Source organism: Grus americana, chromosome 11 (genome assembly GCF_028858705.1).
Source record: "Grus americana isolate bGruAme1 chromosome 11, bGruAme1.mat, whole genome shotgun sequence".
Lineage (NCBI taxonomy): Eukaryota > Metazoa > Chordata > Aves > Gruiformes > Gruidae > Grus > Grus americana.
The window spans coordinates 12901717-12923079 of record NC_072862.1 but is presented as its reverse complement, the minus strand read 5'-3'; the positions used below and the strand labels follow the sequence as shown (position 1 = coordinate 12923079).

Sequence of the window (21363 nt, the reverse complement as noted above, 5' to 3'; positions counted from 1 at the left end):
ATTTGCTACGAACCATCATTTAATAGCAAGAGAAAAATCTTTCAAACTAACATTTCTTTGTTTAGTTTGATTGTCCTCTCTGGAGAGCTCTCTTCCCATATGACAAAGCTCTGATGTTCTGAAGTTGGATCCCCTAAGGCTCAGCTTTATTGAGAGAAGTGAAACATTTTAGGTGGTTCATTCATTCTTTCTGTGTCTCTTGTTATTTGAGCCTGTATGGTGTCCTTTGGTCATGTTTTTAAACTTATTTCTGCAACTAAGACTGCCAGGAGCTTTATTTAATATTAGCTGAGGTCTCATGTTCAACTGTTTCTTTGTGAGCTGCCATTTTATCTCAAGCATCAAATATTGTGAGAGTAAATTAAAAGCGGCGTTGATGTCTTGTAATTTTGTGTTGAATGTTCTCTCTTTTACTGTGCAACTGAATATCGTTTTATGAAGCTAAAGGACTTTGCTAAGACTACAGGCAGCTCAGACTTTTTCAAGTGCAAATTCCACACTTTGGTCCTGCTGAATAGCCCTGGTGTGTGGGTGGCTCTGAAGTCGCGGGAAGTGCAATAGTGGTTCCTGGCTTGGTTCCTCGTTTGCAACCTTATAGTAAAGTTCTAGATTTTTGTAGGCCATCGGAACGTTAACCCCTGCCATCCTGTGATAGGGTAAAATACTGAAAATGAAGCAGATCTTGCATCTGAAGTCGTATAGATGAGGATACTTGGAAAATTATTCTCTGTAAGTAGAAGCCCCAAATCACGGATCCTGCCGTGACTGTGCCCATGCTGAAAGACCTGTCTGCTGCTCATTTAGCCCATTTGTTGCTCAGTTATGTTTAGGACAAAAGTGAACCCGACTTTCCCAAGGCCTAAAGGCCAAGGAAAACCTGTTTAACCAGTCTGTCTGTTGAATGAACTCAGGATTAAATGGTAAAACTCTGTTTTTCTTACTTGGGCAAGCATCTAAAGATACTGATTCATAGCATTGGAAATACCGCTTCATTGGGTTTTAGGGTTTTTGAGGGGGGAAGAAGGCAGCAGAGAGGTCTGACTCAAATGCAAGAAGCCAGGTTGGATCACATGCAAAGATGTTTCCTTTTTGTTTTTAAAACTCAGCAGCTTTCATCTTCAGGTTGAAGGTCTTCTGTGCCCCTCCTTGATCTTCACATCGTGCCATGTGCATTGTGGTTTCTTTGAGGTCAGACCTCGCCTCCTTTCCCTCGCTGAGATTCTTGCCTTTCTGTTCAGGTTCTCACTTGCCTGCTTTTCATCAGCTTTAGGATCCAGAGCTATTTCATACTGGTTTCTTTCCCGGCTATTTTTGTTCGTGTTTGTAGTTGATGCTGCAGATGGGGCTGACCGTAGTACTGGGCAGTTGTACTTTTTCTCTAATAAACTAGGCAAGGTTGTGCCACAACCGCTTTAATTGACAACGCAACCACTAAATGAATCTGTTGGCTATTTTTTCTTTCTTTAGGTGGGTTAAATGCCAACCTCATGCTGGGTCTCACGTACAACATATTTGTTCCTGTTTTCCTCTCCTGCTGCTGTTTCACTGCAGAGTGCTGCAGGCTAATAGTATCTGACGGGGCTACTTCCTATTGCCTGAAAAATGTTTAATTTTACTACCTTGCTTTCTCTCTTTCCCACTTTCTCTCATGTTGATCTCTCAAATCCAGTCCCTTTGAGAAATCAGACAGTATGAAATATGAAAATTGCTTGGGTAGTAATTGGAGAAACGGTGAGACTTATGAAACCCATGGAGATAACGCTTACATCTACTTATTCACATTATTTAATTTTTAATGGCAAATTTAATTAATGAAGCACAGGTCTTGTGGTTTCATGTGTGAATAAGTAACAGCAGGGAGCTGAAAGTCATGAGGTCTGTTTACAGGACAGAGAAAAAGGCTCCATTACAAGCTGAACTTTTCATTATAGGAAGGAGTAAAATGGGTTTAATAGAATAGAAGTTTGACCGTTATGTAACAAGTAAGTAAATGGAAACTTTAATGACAATTTGCTGGCAAAAATGCATTTTGAAGTGGTTACTCATCCATGATTTCTCAGTTTAAGCCTGTCTCCTAGGTCAAAGTTTGGAAAAGCAAAGTCTGTTCTGTGGGTTTTTTCGATATGTGACATAAATTCAGGCACCAGAGATAAAATGCTTAAATATAGCACCTTGAAGCCTAGGCTCTGAAAACCTGTATAAACCTTCCAATTAGCTAAGCTTCACACAACTTCAGTGATACAGGCAGCTGTTATCCCTCGCTTGCAGATGGAAAATGGTGACTTGCCCAAGATTGCACAAGTGGCAGAACCGCTAATAGAACTTGAGTTATATCTGTCCTTTCCTTTTTCTAACCACTGAACAATATGTGTCGTCTCATCATGCGCAGGACCACAGCTGCATTTATGGGAAAATAAATGAAGAGGAGCAAGAATAGTATTCTATATAAAATGACCAAATTTTGGGAGAGATGAGGTAGCAGCTAGAACCAGCCCTAAATGAATAGCTGTCCTCGCTTTCAATACCATTTTGTCACTTTTTTGATTGATTATTGCATATTTTCTGCATGTGCCTTTTCAGACTGAGGGCCTTGCAGATGAGTTTTGAGTGAGGCAATTGCAGCTATTTCAGTACAAAGTCCAGAGGCTTTACCTAAAGCAGCTTTATCAGCAGTTCAGTAACACAAGACCTTGCCACGAAGTCACTGGGGGTACGCAGCTGTTCCCTTCTGCTGTTCGTGCTTGGGAGGCTTGTAAGTGCAGCCAAGAGGAGGAATTCATCCTCCATGTTCAGCGGCTGAGCAGTTGTGAACTAAAACTCTTTCTGTGCAAGCTCAGGAGAATTTAATGCAAACCTCTTAAGCCCTGCAGCAAGACACTCCAGATTCTGTTTGGCAGTGCCTTAACTGATACCTGATACGCCTCCTGATGTTGTTAAAAGGGAAACAGGCTGCATAATTTTATTTTAAAGAATAAGTAATGCAAGTAGAAGCACTGAAATGTAAAATGGATTTTCCAGTGCTAGCAGCCAATTTTGATACTTGCATGTCAGTAACTTAAAAGATCCTTCACAGCAATTAATGAAAAAAGAGAACAAAACACACTGGACTCAAAATAACTCGGTGCTGGAAGCACCTTGTTTTTGTGGTTAGATGGAATAATCAAAGCTGACGGTTAGTTGGTAGTGACCTTTTTCCCCTCTTTCCCTTCACAAAGGTGAAGCGTGGAATGGAGGACATGTTGCGGCCTTGATGCATTTTACTGAGAAGAAAATCAACTTTTAAGCATTTTTGTGTTCTTTGAACCGAATATGCTGTTTGTTGTTGGAAATCGTTATTAATTATAGAAGATAACTTTGTGACGGGATAAGATCTGAGATGCCTTTAAATTTTAGAGCTGAGCATTATATTCTTTGTTTCAGAATGCAGAGATCTACAAACTGACATCCGAGCAGTACCAGGAGGCAGCCACCAAGGCGGAGGAGTGGATAAAGTGAGGAGCCATTTTTGTTCTTTTCAGCAGTTCCAGTTACATTTCATGACTCTCTGTGTGTAGCCTCTGCATATTCCTGTAAACGGAGTGTGAAGTTACCCCCTGTCAGGTATTTAGGGGGCTGAGGAGTTGTAAGATAGCATCCTTTCTTTCTGTTCCAAGCTTAATAGAATTTAGTACAAAGTTGTTGCATCTTGCAAGGGAGAATGAGGGAGAAGACATGGACTTAGAAAATTCACATTAAACAGGATTTTTTACTAGCGTTTTCAAAATGGCAATGGAACATGTTTAATCTGGTCAAACTTTGACCCAAGGTGTTGAACCTATACATTGCAGCGTTGGGCTACTGCACGGGAGTAGGAAGAATGGCACCACTTCTAAAGTTTTCATTGCCCAGGGAAGAAAAAGGTAAACAGCCTAAATCTTAGCCCTGTAAATTTCAATTAAAATAGAGTTGTAATTATCATGACTGTTGTCTTAGAATGGGTGCAATGACCTTTTTTATTGGCCTTGGCACAATTAGCAGACCTTTAATGTTGTCTTTTTACCATGAGCATATTTAGTGTCTAAATTCCATTTGTATTTGCCAGTAGTGTTATATAGCTTATTGTTCCACGTGCACTAACAGCTGTCCAAGAAAAAATATTTTCTATAATTCTTTAATATTAATGAGTCCAAACCAATTACACTGTCAAGAGCAGCACTCAGATCTCAGTTGGGTAAACAGTTGGCCAACATGTAGTAAACTGGAGTAGCAACATATGTAGTCCAGTTGGGTCCAGTCCAGACTGTATGATACTTAATTGCATAAATAGATAATATAGTAGTCATGAATATGTTAGTGGGGTGTGCAGTATATTGTGCTGTCTTTATTTAAAATTATGTTTGGCTGCCAAAGCATCACATAACCTGTTGTAATTTCACATTTTTGTTTGGACAGTCAAGCAATAAGTTGCTAAAGAAGCCAAAACAAGGCAGCTAACACATTGCGTGTATTTTCATGCAGTTTTCCATAGTAGAATTCTAAATTCTGTTTTTAAATAAAATTTTAAAAATTCATAGGACATAAAGTTCTGACAGTCTTTGATCAGTTCAGTCTTTTCTTTGATTTGCTTCTGCAGATATGCGATCAGTTGTTGAGAACACATGTAGCAATGATTTATCCTTGTGACTTTGTAAAGAGATTGGGACCTTGGGTGATGTTCTTTACTTGCTGTTACAGACTGTAACTAACCCATTTTTTATAGTAGTCTGAAGTTTCGTTCCTGAGGTTTCCGTTTCATTTGGTCTCTTCTGTTTCTTGTGGAGACGAAGTCTGCCAAAGTAGGAAACTCTAGTAATGCACCCATTTCTCATAGATGTTAGTGGCCGAGACCAATGCAAATGCTAATGCCTTCTTTCTTTCGAGATTTAGAAAATGTGTTTATGGTCTCTTAGGGGTTTCTTCCCCTTTTCTTTGAGCATTCGTCATTTGCCAGTCCCTGGCTTCTGGCCTTATTGTACAATGCCCTTCTATTTGAAGGCCATACCAACTTGAGCCATCATAAGGGTCAGATTCCTTAGGCTGTCTTCCTTGCAGGCGAAAGAGACGCCTGCCCTAATGTGAATTTTGTATGAAGAGATAACATGGCTGGGGAATGCCTTGAGAAGGGACAAGCTGTGTGGCACTAGTGAAACTGAGGGAGAAGGTGAACTTTCTATTTCTTTACAGTAGAAATTGCCAGCAATAGTCAGGATTGCACTGACCTGTGTGTTGGAGCGCATGATCTGGGATCGATAATGCCCTTTGATAATTGTACATGTGGGAAGAACCATGGCTTTGCCCCATCAGCCAGCCGCGTACGCATCTCTTACAGCAGCATGCAGCGATCCTTTTTGGGATTGTTGTCTCGGTGTACAACACGCTGTTAAAGAGTGCACATGCCTCGTGTGGGTCATAAGGCTGGGACAGGGTCGGGGCAACTTCATGCATTGGCATTCATGCTTCATTTGTAGAACTTGAAGTCTGCATGTTGTGAGGTCCTCTTGTTAGGTGTTGTACATCAAGTCTTTCTACAGCCTGTTTATGGTAGTAAATTACAAGATCCTGTGACTTCAGTGGAAAAAATAGTTTGCTCGTCCTGTTTTGTGCTTTCATATTAGACGTACGAGCTCAGTAAGTGCTAAGATAGGTAAGACTGATTTATGCAGATTTAGTAGCTTGGTTAGCAGGAATAAACTGACACTCCAGCAAAATTACAGGAACTGGAATATAGCCAAAGTGTGAATGAAGTGCAGGTCTACCTGCTTCCAGTGCTGGACTGTGGCAGCTCGTGTAACTCAAGGAAGCCAGGACTGGCACTTTCCTCCATCTGCAGAGAGTGCATCTCCTTCCCACAGCATCTCTTCCCTAGCTTGTATTATCCTGGTTTCACTGTGAACTTTTTGACCTGCCCCTGGCACTTGTGCCTTGTGAGACCAATCTACCCTATAGTTGTTGTCTTTTGCCATTGTATATCAGCATAGCTGATGGAGGAGGAGGGGAACAGAGCTGGGGCTGTTTCCACAGCGAGTACCCTGTTTTTCAGCATCCATGTTGAGGCAAAGACAAGTAATATCTGAAACAAAACCTCAGTGTTTTCTTGGCATTTATTGACTTCTGTAATTCTGTTATCAACACTTGCAGCTCTGCACAAGTGGTCAAGTGTTCCATGGACTATTTCTTCTCCTTAGTGATTATCAAGTGTTGCAGGGTTTAGGAATATTGTACAAGCTTTCTACCAGTGACCCCTCACAGCATGCCTGCAAGGTAGGCAGGTAAACTTTCCTATCTCCCTTTGTATAGAAACAGAAGTGCTTAGTGCTGAGCTTCGTGTTAAATCACTGACACAGTCATTAGCTCCTGCTTTCTCCTTCAAGGTAGGATGCTAGGCTTGATGCCTGCGTGGCCTGACTTGTGCAATGGGCTTTATTCCTCATTTCTTCACCTGAACTCAGCCTGTTCCTGTCTCCGCGTTCCTCCTACCACGGTGTCTCCTTCTTTGTTCTGGGCTCTGCCCAACCTGTTTCTTTCTCCCAGGAAGAAGATCCTAGCAACGTGAAACCACTCGGCGCAGCTTTCAGCGCCTTAAGCAACTTGCCCTTGTTGCTTACATGCTGTGGTGAATTGGACAGTTGCCACGGACATATTGTCTCAGTGATGTTGTTATAATTGGTGCATTATTATTTTTCTCTTTTGTTAACCAACAGGATTAAAGTCTGGGGACCTAGAACTCTCTTCCCCTTTCCTTCCCTGTTTAGCAAACTGTGCACATCAGTAACCACCCACAAAGGAAGAAGCGTGTAAATAAAAAGCCAGTGCTCCCCGCCCTTCACTTCGTTCCACATCCTTTTCTCAGTGTTCATAGAGCCATGACTCAGACTGGGTTTAGAGAAGACAACTTGCTAATCCCCTCCCCGCTACAGAGAATAAAATGGCATTTCATTCCAAGCTCTATTAATGCACTCGCTCCGGGGATAAAGCAGCACTCCCAAAAGGCAGTGGCCAAATTTTTTTTCTGTTGCGTTGCTTTTGTCTTCTTTTGAGTGTTACATTTAGATTAGCTTCTGAGGATTAAATGTTATTACAGTCCCTGAATCTGTTAAGGGGAAGGAAAAAAACATCAGTAAAGAGGTTATGGCTTAGCGCCGGCACTCTAGATTTATCCTCGAAATGCTGTTTTTTTTAAAAAAATTTGATTTATTTTCTTTTGTTAAGGTTGTCTTATCGAGTTTTTATTTTATTTTATTTTTGTAGTTGTTAAATTTGGATGCAAGAATTGGCATGGGTGGGGGTGTGACTCTCTAAAAGGTAAAGCTGCAGGAGTGGGGTGAGGGGATTAGGAAGCTGTTAAAAGATAAAATTGTTCTGAAGCCAAGTTTCTCTCCGAGATCACCTTGTAGTTTGCAGAACTGTTTCTGAAGCTGCTTACCCATGGCTGTGTTGCTTTGCATGTTGTGCTGAGAGGACTGCATATGCTTTGCGCTGTTATCAAGGAGTACATAAAGAACGTCGGTATCTTATCCTGATAGAGATCAGCCTTGAATCCAAGGCAGCTTTCCAATGGAGAAACTGCCAAGGAGATTTACTCCGTATGGGACTTCGTATCTAAGAGTTCCATTTAATGGTCCGAAGATCTTTAAACTTAATGGACATGAGTATTTAAGGTGATTACGTTAGAGAAACTGGCAAGCATCCTCCTGGGCTGAAGGTGGAGTAGAGAAGCACACTGACTCAGTGGGGGTAGGGCAAGAAAGTTCATAGATGGACTGTCTGCTGGGAATGGGAAATTTATGGCTTGCTTTCAGTACTCATGGCAATGAAAGTTTTATTGAATTGCACAAAACTTTATGAGGCTGATGGCCCCTGAATTAAACTAGCAATGCTAACTGGAACCTAGAGGAACTGCCTTTTTTTTTTCCTTGTTTGTGTAGATCTAGAAAGTTTATAAGATAGGTGTGTGGTGATACTTGGGTATATTAATCTTAAAATCTACTATGAGGCCTCAGGTGTTTCAACAGAGGTATGTGCCCAGGAGTTGAGCTCTGAAATAGTTACTATGTGGACAGTCGTGAAGCCCAAGGAGAAGAAGGGTAAAGACATCATAGCTTTTAAACAAAATTGCTCTGGGGTTTCTCTATCATTAGATTAGATAAATGATTAACTCAGTGTTGAAATTAAGAGTCTCTGCAATAGGGATTTAAGAGTTTTCAGGAATAAAAGACTGATTACTGCTGGGAGCTCATCCCCAGCCTTATCTCAACATAGTGCTTTCGTGCCCTGCAATGATGATACCGTCACAAAAAAATGGTTTGCCTCCATCCCAGTCCTGTTCTTCCCCCACTGCTTGGTTTGTGTTAGCTGTTCCTGCTTCTGTCTGCTGAGTCTATTTCATGTAATCTTTAAATAAAGAGATGGTTATTAGTCAAAGCTTTGCTGTTTCTCACTTTTATAAAGTTGCTTTTAGTAAGGAAATTGGAATATTGCTGTAAGACACTATAAGGCAGGAGTTTCCTGAAAGTTATTTCAAAAGAAGGTAAAAGAGTAGATGGGTTCACTTTTGATGTTGTGTCATTTTACATGGTGTGAATTTTACTGAAAGAACAACTTCATGATCATGTTTAGTTCTGCTTCACAAAGATTTTCACTCATTTACATTATCGTGTAAACATTTTCTTTATGAATTCTGGAAGGCCCGTTGTTAAGCAACTGTTTGTACCAATACATTGATTTCCAAGCAAGGTATGCTCCCCTACTACTTTAGGAATATGGTATGTGGTAATAGAAGTCAAATATGTGTAACGAATTTGTGTAAATATTCCATTTGGGCCAGATTATTCTTTTTTGAACTGAATTTTAAATCTTGAAAATTTATTAGATTGTACACTTTATACAAGCTGTCAATCTTTTTTCTGAAGTTCACTTCTTGGGGATTACTAAGATGCTGGTTCTAAATAAGACTTTCCTTTTGCCCAGTTAATAAAATGATGTTCTAATCTAGTGTTCACATATCGTCTTTCCTCTCATGCATGATGAGGGATGACTAATAAATCAGTCCAATGAACTGAGATTGCAGTTCTGTTAGTGCTGAAAAACTGGTATAAAATATTAATACATCTTTTCAAAATTGCAAGAGCATTTCTTCAAAGGTACATTAGTAGAACTTGGGAATTTATAAAATAAGACCTGAATAGCAAAGACTGGAATAGCAAAGGAAGAGGTGCCAAAGATGCCATGTAGGTTATTAGGCATGTTTCTATTGCTATCGATTTTTACATGGAAAGCACTTGTATTCTGTAGTAATGTTGCCATTATAAAACCCTTAGATCAGGGTTTGTTGGCAGGCCAAATGCAGATTGTTTTCAAAAGCATGGATATTTGTGCAGCTGTTAAAACAAACCTCAGACATACTTTGTGCATCAGAGTATGTGAAATAGTTCAAAGCTCTTTGTCATGGGGAACGCAGTGAAAATACAAGCAGATCTCTGTCCTCAGATTGGAAATTACATATTCCACTGTGTTCCTTGGTGGAAGCAAGGTTTCTCTAGGTTTCATAGTATTTTGTTGTGTGTTTAGATGTAATGATTGGTCCATGCCAAAGTCCAGAACTTCTTGTGCCTTTGGTCGTCCCCACCACCACCCTTGGCTTGAATTGGGAAAGGTATTGTGAATATTAATTGATGATCCTACTCAGCTTATTCCTGAAGTGTTTTTCTGCCTCTGTGTTCCAGCGTGTGTGTTGTATAGTGTGCTGGTGGCAGTGACATGGGGTGGATTTGTAGAGGACTGAGGTTAAAGTTGTCTGGGGAAGCTTTCCAAAAAGAGTGGTGAATTAAACATGTCAGGAGCAATAATGCCTGAGAAACCACTTGTTGCCAGTGAATTAATGATTTGTTTGCTAATTAGCAGCCTAAGGCAAAGTTGAGGTAACACTCCTAACAATCTGGTCATTAATTCAGTAGCAACTGATTTCAAGGGCAATGTTGCTATTTTGAACAATAATTGTATTCCTGATTCGGGATTATATGTGCTGTGAAAAATGTCTTTACTTACCGTTGAGTCAGAGTATCCTCCTGGAGTGATGATGGGATGATAGGAGAGACCAAAGGCAAGTACCGGGGGGGAAATTTGTGGAGAGAAAGTTTGTTCTGTAGGTCAGAGCTTCTGTATCTCAGCCTTTTGAGGAAATAAGGACTGTGGCAGGACAGCTGTAGACATCTTCCATCGTGGTGATCCATCTGCACGGAGGAAGTTGGTGGTGTTCAGTGCTGGCTGATGAGACGTTGAGGTCCTTTCCTCCCTTATAAAGGGAAAGAAAAAACATCTCTTTCATCAGACCGGGCTTTGATGACTTTATTATTTATTTGATGTGATTTTGATAGTTCCTGAAGTTACTCTGATAAAATAGGTTTCTAGGCTATGAGGTCCCAATAGCATTTTGGAGTCTCAAGATCTGGTGGAACTCAGCCTACTATGAGGGGATTGGTTGGGGTTGGTTCTTCCTTCCTATCCTTTTCTTTTCCTTGTTAGTCCTGGAGGTATCTCTTGCCTGCCTGCCTGGGACATACACATACCACACCAACCACAGTCATACCTAATTGGCCCAGAAAAGTGGTATTTGGAAGACAGGAGCACTTGCTTGTTCAGGAATGAATATTATTTCTTTTGAGAGAACTTTTCAGCGCTGCGCTGACTGTGAGTGCCACTAACACCATGATGGAGCAGCCTCAGGTAGGCATGGCTCTCGTTAACTCACCCAAGATATTTCACGTGCTCTTCTCCAAACTCAAAGCCATGTTATCTAAATTATTTTCTATAAGGATTTTTTCAATTCTCTGAGGACTTCTTGAAATTATAATATTTATTTAAAAATAAAAAAGAAAAAAAATCCTACCCTCCCCCCACAAAACAGACTTCAAGGCTTTGTGCGTGTTCTTTGAAAGCACCGTTACTGGTGTTCTCTGGGGGATGAGTAGCTGCTTAATGGGGATCTTGCTGAGTCAGTACTCGGCAAATTGCACAGCGTGGTAAAAGGGGGCACTGTGGTTCTGAAGATTAGAGCATGTGGGCAGAATAAAGGGGATTTTTTTAATAAGGTGAATGTTTAGCTTCAGATCCCACCTGAACTTTAATACTGGCAGCTTCATTCTTCTCTTAAAAGTTGTTTCCGCATCTTTAGTAGGATGTGCCACTCTGTCAGTACAGAATATACTGATGGACTCATATTTTTGTCCGTCACTGATAGCCCTTTGTGTAGTCTGGTGTAAACTGTAGGGACCTGGTACAGCACTTAGTGGCATTTTAGAAAAGTAACTGCTGTTCAAATGAGTGGTCAGGGCTTTCTTTTAAAAAGAACATTTTGTTAGCAGTCTGACATCATTACGAGATCATTTCACATAGGAAAAATTTAGTGAACCTGTCTGTCCCTCATGTCTTGTGGTTATATGAAATCAGCATATCACATCTTCAGTTACTTTCTTTAAAATACTTTTTGGGGCAGGGTTTAATAGACCAACAAAGAATATGGGCCCAGGATTCTCCCAGCAGGCAGTTCCCCAGGTAACTCCCAGACATTATAGCACTACCACAACCCATATATTCTTAGGGCCAGTGCCGCATGCATTCTGTAAGCTGCATGCATTCCTTTCCTGACCTGAGTTCTTAACCAGTTTTTAGATATTGTTTTTATCTGAAGAAAGAAAATCCCTATTCGGGTCACTTGTTGGGCTGTGTGTTGTTTTCAGATTCAGTTATTGCTTGCTATATTGCTTTTCTGCCTTGTGGGAGCTGAGCCAGCTTCCTTTCTGATTCAGAGAACTCCTTCCAGCAACAAGATTCTGACTCATTCCTGCTTGGCTTCCAGAGACCGTTTTGCTGCTAACTTTAGGCTCTTCATCTTTGCTAGTCAACTTTTAGTAGCTTGGCATCTTTGGAAAAAATGGTGCATGGCTTTGTGGGCAGGAGATCCAGTTCTGTTAACTTCTGTATCTCTTGGCAAGTGAAGGAGGAGGCAGTAGTTTTTCCTTTCATCTTCCAAACTGGCAGTTTCTCATAACTCAGTATTCTACCATCATAATCAGTAAAGAATTTACATCCAAATGTACATTGGAATTATCCACTTGTGGGGAAAAGTCTCTCATTATTCCAAACCGCTTACCATCTGCTGTGCAGAATGCTAATAGGGATGATTAGTTATTGCATTTGCAGGTTCAGTGGGATAGGGATCATTTAATTTTATATGGTTTTGTACATTTTTTGGCATATTGCTACGCTCCTCCTCCCGCAAGACCCACAGCCCACCACCAAAGCCCCAGTGCCTGCTGCTTATGAGATGCTAAGGAAGCCAGTTAAATTTGGTTGAAACTGCATTTGGCTAAGCACAATGAGGTATAAATCAAAGTATTTTAGGATGACCCATGGGTCAAATGGGAAATGACCGCCTGTGTGTGAGGATAAACCACGTAGGAAGACAGAAGAATTTGTGATACATCGGAGTAAGTAAGATAGAGAGCTGGAACCAGCATTGGATGGGTCACGCAATCTCTTTACATCAATTTTATCTCTGAAATGGAGAGATTGTTGTTAGATTTCCAAAATTAGAGGTTGTTACAGAAAACTGCTATATTAGTTATTCTCCACTTCATATGTTTTAGAGTTTGGTTTTGGGGTTTTTTTGTTTGATGAAGAAACTGTGGCTGGGTCAGGCTGTTTTCACTGAATACAGTGCAGTGACACAACAAGTTGCTGACACTTGAGATTTGGACACTTGTGTTAACTTTTGTTCTTGGTGATAGAATCTAATTACTGACACAGGAGAAGATTTCAGAACAGCTTCTGGGTGTCTGTGATGAGAAGGAAAGGAGGTATCTGTCCTGGAAAGGACAAGGGTGCACTGAGTGCACGAATTGCAGTGGGGATCGTGTGGCAGCTTCAAACAAGCTGTCAAAACAGGAATGGAGATTGGGAAGTACTCGAGTGACAAATTTTGTAGGATCACAGAGTCACCCAGAAACTCATAGTACTTCATAAATATGCATTCATTAGGCACTTCCTTGGACAAGGTAGGGAAAAAGAGAATCGGGTCACCGGTTATTGAAATGCAGCTGTCAAGGGGGAGAAAGAGAGAGGGGAAACACTACAGCTCTGCAGGAGCATGCTGTAGACAGACAATGTGACCAGGCATATGGGAAGGATTTAAACAGGAATACAACTGCTTCAGCTGAAATTTGGAGGTATACCCTTATTCTCGTGAAAATTGTCCTGAGGTTTAACCTTTTATTTTAGTCCATCCCCTCTTGCTCTACACAGTATGTTACTTCTACAATCCTTGTATTTCATCCAGATCAGTGGCAAAGCCTGATGAGCAGTGTTTTGAATACATGAGGCTGATCAGAAATATTTCCTTCCTGATCACATTAGTTTATCCTCATGAGGCATGCAGTTTGTTTACACTGTGCTAGGTTATGTAGCTTAAATATTACTGAATTTTTAGTAGACTTTTGGATAATCTATTAAGCTTCTTCCGTCTCTCATTTCTGTTGCCAAACAGCTGCAACGTGACTTTTCCCTCTTTCATTCAAGCCACGTTATCAAGCTGACGTGCAGGATCAGGGAATCCCATAGGTTGTAGCGAGGCCATAGCGTTTGCTTTGTGATAGGGCAGCGTCCTGCAGCCTGTGCTGAAAGTTAGCTTTCCTGGCTGTTTGGTCTGTGCTGATGAGTTTGTTATATGTGAATGAAATGCTTCGATTGTGTTTAATTTTCTGCTGTAAATGTCAAGGATGCAATAATGAGAGAGGATGGAACCTTTCTATGTGCTGTGTATTGCATCTGTCTGGAGTTATTTTTCTGACATGTTAAAGAGAAGCCATCAGAGCCAACTGCTACCCAAGGGAGAATGCAGTTTTACAGGTCAGTTAACCACTTATCGGTTTATATATATGTACAGTACAGCATGGCAGCACACCACATTTATGTGACCAAAGCATCTTAGTCTGAAATGCACATAATGTACCCTGGATATATAGAAACATGCTAACCAACTATATGACGCGTCTCTGATTCATTCCTGACATACAGAAGCTGCTGCCGTGTGCCCTGGGTTTTGCTCGCAGTGCTGCCTGTGCACCTCATTGCTGACCTCTGAGGCTGTCTGCACTGTAGTGACAGTGGTGACTAATGTGGTTTGCTCAAGTTAGCTGAGACACTGGTCTTAGTCAAATAATGCAACGGAAAGCAGCTAATCCAGTTGTTGGATTTTGCAGCCTGCAGGGAATTCCAGGTTGCTGCCCCATTTCAGTTGCTGCTTGCAGCTGTATACTGGAGCCAGCTACTCTAAAGTTGGCTTACACAAGGGACCCTGTGTGTCTTTGTTTTCCACTTTCTGAACAGAGGTCTCTAAATGTCTAGGTTTAGATACCATCAGTCTCTATCTTGAGTTTCTTCTCAGCCTGAAAGGTTTCCCAGTGTAAAAGGTAAAAAGAGGATCTTGCTTTTAACTCCATCTGGAATTGCGGTTCTACCCAGTAAAGCCAAGTGATGATGTGGTACTCCCCATGGGGAGTTACTGATTTTTGCACTAGTCTAAAGAGCTGCCAAGTCCTAAAGTATTAAAGTTGTATCTCCTCTTGGCTAGTTGATTTTTCAGTTGGGTGGAAGGACTAGCAAATGCATACACATCTTCCAGTTTTCCCTTGCTTTCCAATACTGTGTCCATAATTATTCTTCCAAAAAGGGAACCTGACAGCAGCAACTAGCTAGTAGCCATTGTGCTGTGTTTGAAACCTGTGGGATCTGTGTTCTGATGATACTGCCTTAATTGTTTCTTGCAGTAAGTTTGTGTGTTTGTCTTTGGAAGCTGTGTTGCTTCTTGATTAATTGATGGACATTTAGCCTGGCACTCTTACTACTATCACAGACCTTATGATGGAAATTCTCTAAGAACCTTGCTTTAACCTCCTAGACGCTCAGCACTTCTTTGTGGGGTTTATATCCATGTAGAAATGAATTTGCCAAGACAAATGAATGCAGTTATTGACTGGAGCAGCCGTTACCTGCCGCTATTGAGCAGTTAGGAGAGGGTTAAGAAGAAAACCTCTTCTGAGCCACTAGATTGGCCCTGACTAAGATGAATGTCTAATTCACTCCCAGCGTCCTTACTGCTGCCAGTAATAAAAAGCTTGCTTCACATATTCACCCCACTGCAGACGTTTCTCTTAAATTAAATATCAAGAGGACATATAATAGCACGATTCCACGCCAAGCCAATATTATCAGATTGATGTCAGCAGTGATAATAGAAGAAGGATAAGTTGATGAGATTTCATTTATTAAATAAAGTAAAGGGAATACGCAGTGATAGAGAGGATTTGGTAACTCTCAGTGTGTCAAAATGCAGCAAGATCACGCTCGTTCTGTCTTACCTCAAGGGATAGCAGAGAGAAGGATGCCCTTTGTTTCAGTTTAAGAAAACCTCTCCCTTCTTTTCCAGACAAAGACCTGATTTAGATCCCTCCATGGGAGGGGGAGAGGAAGATCTGAAGTCATGGATTTCATACGTACGTAGCCTTCCTTCCCACTGAACAGTGGTGAGGCAAAGGTTTCTTTCCCCAGTATGATGGGGGGGACACAGTGCTAATGAGTTTTACTTCTAGATTCATCCATTCCTTTTTCCCACTTACCTTTTCTTCTTTCCTCTTCCTTTAAACAGATGAGCGTGTGTGTTATTTGTTTAATCTTTTGTATTCTGCATGTCCTGCAATTATTTCCAAGGTATCGTCAGAGCTCATCTCTCATACTCGCCGGTCCATGGGTATTGTCGTAGCCCCTCCCAGCCCTTCTCTCTTGCCTTTTTCCTGGCTGCTATAAATGAACCTCTTACATCTGTTTTGATAATAGTGGTAGCAATCGCAAAACGTTTTCTTTTAGACAGAGGCTAATTGTCTATCTTTTTTGGTGGTAGCATATTATGCTGAAAACTGTGACCCATTTTAGATGAAAGGTCAAAGCATGCTCGTCTTCTCTTTATGTATTCAAACCTCATCTCTGCTCCACCATGTTCCTTCCCCGTCATTGTTTAAGAAATAATAATAAAAACCTTCAAACAGATGTTTACCAAGAGGAGTGGAGTGTCCAGAAGACAGATTTTTCTAAAGGTTACTTAGTGCCAACAGCCTTGAGCTGAGCTAAGGTTGAAGGGAGATAGTTGACGGAGGTCTACTTCCTTTGGAAATCAGCATGCCATTGCTCTCAACAGAGACGTTTGTAATTTGACGCTGCTGGTCTCCATCAGGTTTTTCATGTTTAATTCCTTTTGCTTTCAGATATGTACAATGAGTAAAGCCAGACAACTGTAAGGTGCCACTGGTGTATAGGGCTGTAGTTTACACTTGCGTGGAAATCTTGCAACCTGAAGTTAAGAGAGTTAATGTGAGCAGGAGAATGGCATCCCTTTGAGTCAGATAGGACGGGAGTAGTGGTTGCTGTGTGGGGAGGAAAGCTCCACAAGCAATTGTTCACTAAAGCAGTTCAGATGCTGTTTTTCAGTCCAGATGGATACCAGAACTAGTCTGCTGGACGTGAGTGACTTGTGTACTCCTGGACTCTGCAGGATATGCTTCCTTACAGTGAGCTCACATCTACTTCTTGTCCCTTCATTTCATAGATCACACTGCATGGTGGGGCACAGTGACAGTTATGTCCCAAGCAGTGCTAGCTTCCCGCTCCAAATTGAAATGTCATTCTCAGTGGGATTTAACTGGTTCTGTTGAGTTTCCAGGTCACTTGTGACTGCACTAATATATTGGTTTGTGTAATTTGTATTGATAATTACCTTAACCAACTTTGCGTTGTGTTGACTAGTTTCTCTAAATCTGTTTTGAGAAGCTGGTGCAATTGATGCATAACCACAGTTTGAGATTTTATTTTGAAGAAATAAAGGAGAATATCCTTGTTATGATTCTCGGTACCAGGTACCAAATAAATCCTCTCCATGTTGTGGGAAGTGACATGTATGAACACTGATTCAGGTACTCGCTCGGCAATGCATGCCATTCTGTGCTGATTGATCCCTCGCCTCTGGTAGGCTTCAGGCAGCAACACTCACTCTGTGGCTTCTCACTCACTGCTGTGTGGCTTTTAAATAGCCCTATGTGGCTTTTGAATAGACCTCTGTGCTGTGGGCTGAGCAGCAAGGTGTCTCCTAAAGAACAGGGCTGTGGACTTTGCACTGCTGTCTGGGCCCACAGATGGGTCCTAGCTTTATATTTACTGGTCCTAGCTTTATATTTACTCTAGGCAATGAAGACTGATGCTGTAGAAGGGACAGTGAAGGAACAGGTGGAAAAAAAGGCGTGATTCCTCCATGCTTGAGGTTACCATTGTCGGCATTCTTCTAAGTATTTCTGAGATGTTTGTACTGTATTGTTCAGTTCAGATGAATACAGACTGGTTTGTGGCATGCTGTACCTTTTTGCTCTTCCAACTCTCTGCATGAAAATTACAAAATGCCCTTCAGTTTAACATGGCTGAGTTTAAAAAACCTAATTTTAAAAGTCTTAACTTTTTCAATGAATTGAGGGATTTGGTGGTATTTCCTGACCTGGTATTGTTTGGTATCGTTTCCACAGTCTCGCTGATTTGATTAGAGTGATATTAAAGTTAGTGACAAAGCAAAATGCCAACATTATGAGTTTCTGAAGCTCTCCCTGGGTTCTTTTCTATTCCAAAATTTGAAGATTTTTTTAGAATATGGATTTTTAGAGGCTTTAAAGGTGATTTGCTGTAGAACATAGAAATTAGAAATGCACACTAGCCTCTAGGGACTGTGCATGAAATAAGTTTCTTCTAAAAGCTGTAAGATCAGTGAAGAGGTGAAGTTGTCTCTGTAGTGTTTGTGGTGGTTTCTGATCCAAACTGTTTTAGAATGTGGCTGTCATAGTGTTACTGTCCATGTATGATGGCAGTAGGACTGAGGAATGAAGAAGTATCACTTGGAGTATGTCTCAACCGGACTGTTTAGAGGGAGCAACCAGGGTGCTGAGAGGGAAAGGACAGTTTTTGGTTTTTTGGGTTTTTTTGACCCTGTCGCTTGCCTTCCTAAGCACCTTACAAAAATGAGCATGACTTGGAAATTCATCTCTGAACTCTCCAAAAGCTTTTAAGAAGATCTTGGTTTAAAATTTCATGTTTCTTAGACATCTGTTCCACCTGAGAGAATGAGACATGCCCAGGAACAGGTCATGTTTTCTTCCTGTATGGTTAATGAAGCCCTGTTGCTGAATGACTACCTGTTGTTGTTACTGCGGAAATGAATACATCATAGCATGGCCTTAATGTCTGTAGCATTGAGTGCTTTGGAAGGGAGAGGTGCATTTGATATTTGGGCACAAATCTCTCTAAGCATGTTGGGGCAGAAAATGCAAGGAATTAAATGGATTTACGGCTTAGGAAGCGTCATCTGAGGATTGCTACACCTAAGCATACGTTCTCTTTTTCTCTGGTAAAACATACCATGGCAATTGTGCTGCAAATTCCTGCAATTTGTGTCTGCCTGTCTGTGCAGCTGATGATACTGTTGTTACTGTGTTTGTGCCATTGTTGCTGGTATTGTTTTACAACGACCTTCCCCTTTATTGGTACTGTTGCTGATGTGCCATATGTACACATGCACATTAGAGTATAAGAACATCATCCCTAATTGTTCTTGGGTAGCTGTCAATGCCACTTACAGGGTATGAGTACTAATTGCTTCAGAAATACAAAGAAACAGATATCTGGTCTTGCTATTATTCCTTTTTTTTCTAGTCTCTAGGAGAATTGCAGTGCTTCCAACCATGTTGGATTTTTTGAAGTGTATAAATAGATGAGAATTCAATAGATCAAGGCGGCTTATTCAACAAGTCTGTTCAGTTCCTTGTCAGACTGTTACAATCTAGTGCAGGCCCAGCCAGGGTTCCTGAGTTCTGCCAAAGATTTCCAATGTGAGTTGGGGAAATCATTGAACCTCTTGGAATTGATTTCCCCACCCCCCCCCCACCCCCGACTGTAGAGGAGAGATGATGTTTTATCTAAGGGTAAAACTGCTTAGAAAGAACATGTTCCTTCTTTCTGCTAAGTACTCTGGACTTTTCAGCTGAAAGACACCATTGGTCATTTGACCCACTTTGGTGATTGCTGCTCCCACTAGTTTCTCTATTAGGACTAGACGACTTCAACACAAGATTAATATGTGTGTCACTGGTAAAGTGGTAGTAAGTGGGTGAAAGCTCCTCTTCACACATCTTTCTGTGCTTGTTTTCCCTGCAGGAGGAGGAACACTGATCCTGTCTGTGCAAGCCTGCAGTCTCAAATTCTGAAGTGCTACCAAGAAAACAAACGTGAAGTGCTCAAATGCTCGGAGCTGGCTAAGGAGTATCAGCGCTGTGTTAGTGCAGCTCAGAAGGTAACAAAAGCTTTCCTGTTGTACTTGGTGGCTTTCCTCTTTTGTTTTGCATGATGTTTTCTTCTGGGAAGTATTTCTGAGATCTGTAGTATCTGTTAGTCAAATGGCAATGTTCGTAGGAGACAATTTTTCTTTCGGATCCGTTTTCCCACATTCATTCTGCATTTTCCAGTCACACTGTGGTATGTCCCAGCTTCACTCCCATCAGTGGGTCCTGTTACACTGAGCTGCCACCAAACAGTAGCACTGATGCTTCTAGGTTTCAAAGTCAATCACAATAGTTTTCCCAAGTTTTGCCTTCTTGGATGCCGTATTCTGCAAATGATAGGCAAATCCATTTTGCCAATGTTGGCAACATTTTGCACGGGCTCTAAACATCCTCCTGTTATGGGACTTCGCAATTGGAGGTCTTGCTTCCTTTCATGGTGCATCAGAAAAGCTTCTTTACTGGGCAGAGCTGCTGCCTCTTAAGAAAATTGCACACTCCTAAAAGCTGTTTGTCTTGTGCCGGGGAGCCAGCAAGCCTTATGGATCTTCATTCAGAGATACGAGCCCTAGCAGATTCTGTTGATGCCTTAGGACAGTGGCTGCTTGGAAGAATTTCTGGCTGTTGAAACAAGTGAAAGAGAAAAGAAAAATGAAGTAATTGGACATTACAACTAGGATAGAGTCTTGGGAAAAGTGAATGGTAAGGCATAAACTGCTGCTTGGGATGTCTGGAGTGTAAAGGATGCTGTTCCCCATGTGATAATTCAGGTCAGGTATCCCTCAACGGCAAGCTTTCGGGTTTTTTTGTATGGAGGGGTAGAGAATTCTCCAAAAGGTGCTGAGACTATAGTAAGGTGAATTTGGGGAAAAGGATGGAGCCTTCTGGGAATAGAAAACTGAGACCCCTCTCATAGGATTACTAATGCAAAGAGTGGGGGAGAGGAAGAGATTTCACAGAAGCAGTCTTTCTCTGTCGCATTAGCATTGTGAGGGGAAGCTGTATGCCTGATTTAAGTATAACATGAAACAAGCTGCCAGCCGGCTCCCAGAAGCAGCCCGACAGAAGGAGATGGGAAAATTGTCAGGATATATTAGACCAAATGTTGTTGCTAGTCCTAGTGGAATTTTTTTCCTTCCTGTTTACAAAGAAGGTCTTTGTATGTCTGCAAATCAGCAAGGTTAAAGCTGCCAGGGAAAGGGCTTTTCTCTGATATCTTTAAAGTCCCCAGCTCCCAAAACGTGTGGTTTCTTTTTCTTTCTCAGCTTTAAAGTAAAGCAGTGCCTGTGCTGCCGCTGCACAATCCATGCCCTCTGTTGCTGTGCACAGAGCATTGGCGCATCCATTGCCAGCCTCCGTTACCTGATGCTTCCTCTTTGCCTCCTGTAAATCAGGCTTGTAGCCTTTTCAGTGGAGTATATCTTTAGCAAATGCATTTACCAATACATCTTTATTGCATGCCGTGCGGGCGGAATGTGATTACCAAAGAAGACAGATTGCATTAAACTTCAGCATATTTGCAAGCTGCGGCTCCAACCCGCCTGAGAAAGGGGCTGGGATGCTGCCAGCCCTGAGCCCCAGCCCAGCATTATTAAAGAGTAAATTGGAAGCTAAATGACGGGTAACAGCAGAGGGCAGTGAAAGATCCTATTAACTTGGATTTTTGGGGGATTTGTGTGGTGGTGGAGTTTTTTGGTAGGTTTTCTTTGTAAACCAAAAACTGGGGGTTGTCTTGGTTCCCAGAGTGTTCAGTGAACTTAGGATTTTTTTTCCCCACTGTTATAGAAACTTCCTGGAAGGAGCACTGCATAGGACATTAATTTGCTGTGGATGATGACAATGTGGCAGAAAATCTCCTTGCTGTGTTTTATGAAGGGGCGAGAGAGACTAAGGAATAGGTAACTAAACATTGTAGCTAGATATAGAT

The 21363-nt window shown here is 41.4% G+C and overlaps 1 protein-coding gene across 4 annotated transcripts in view; it reads left to right on the top strand.

The window, feature by feature from the left end:
• Window positions 1-21363, top strand: part of CHCHD6 (coiled-coil-helix-coiled-coil-helix domain containing 6) — a 115691-nt gene that overhangs the window by 58641 nt on the left and 35687 nt on the right. For all 4 annotated transcript variants that reach the window (XM_054837857.1, XM_054837856.1, XM_054837854.1 and 1 more), the window contains 2 exons: window positions 3421-3491; window positions 19315-19450. In XM_054837857.1, coding sequence (XP_054693832.1) covers window positions 3421-3491; window positions 19315-19450 — 207 coding nt within the window. The remainder of the gene's footprint in view (window positions 1-3420; window positions 3492-19314; window positions 19451-21363) is intronic.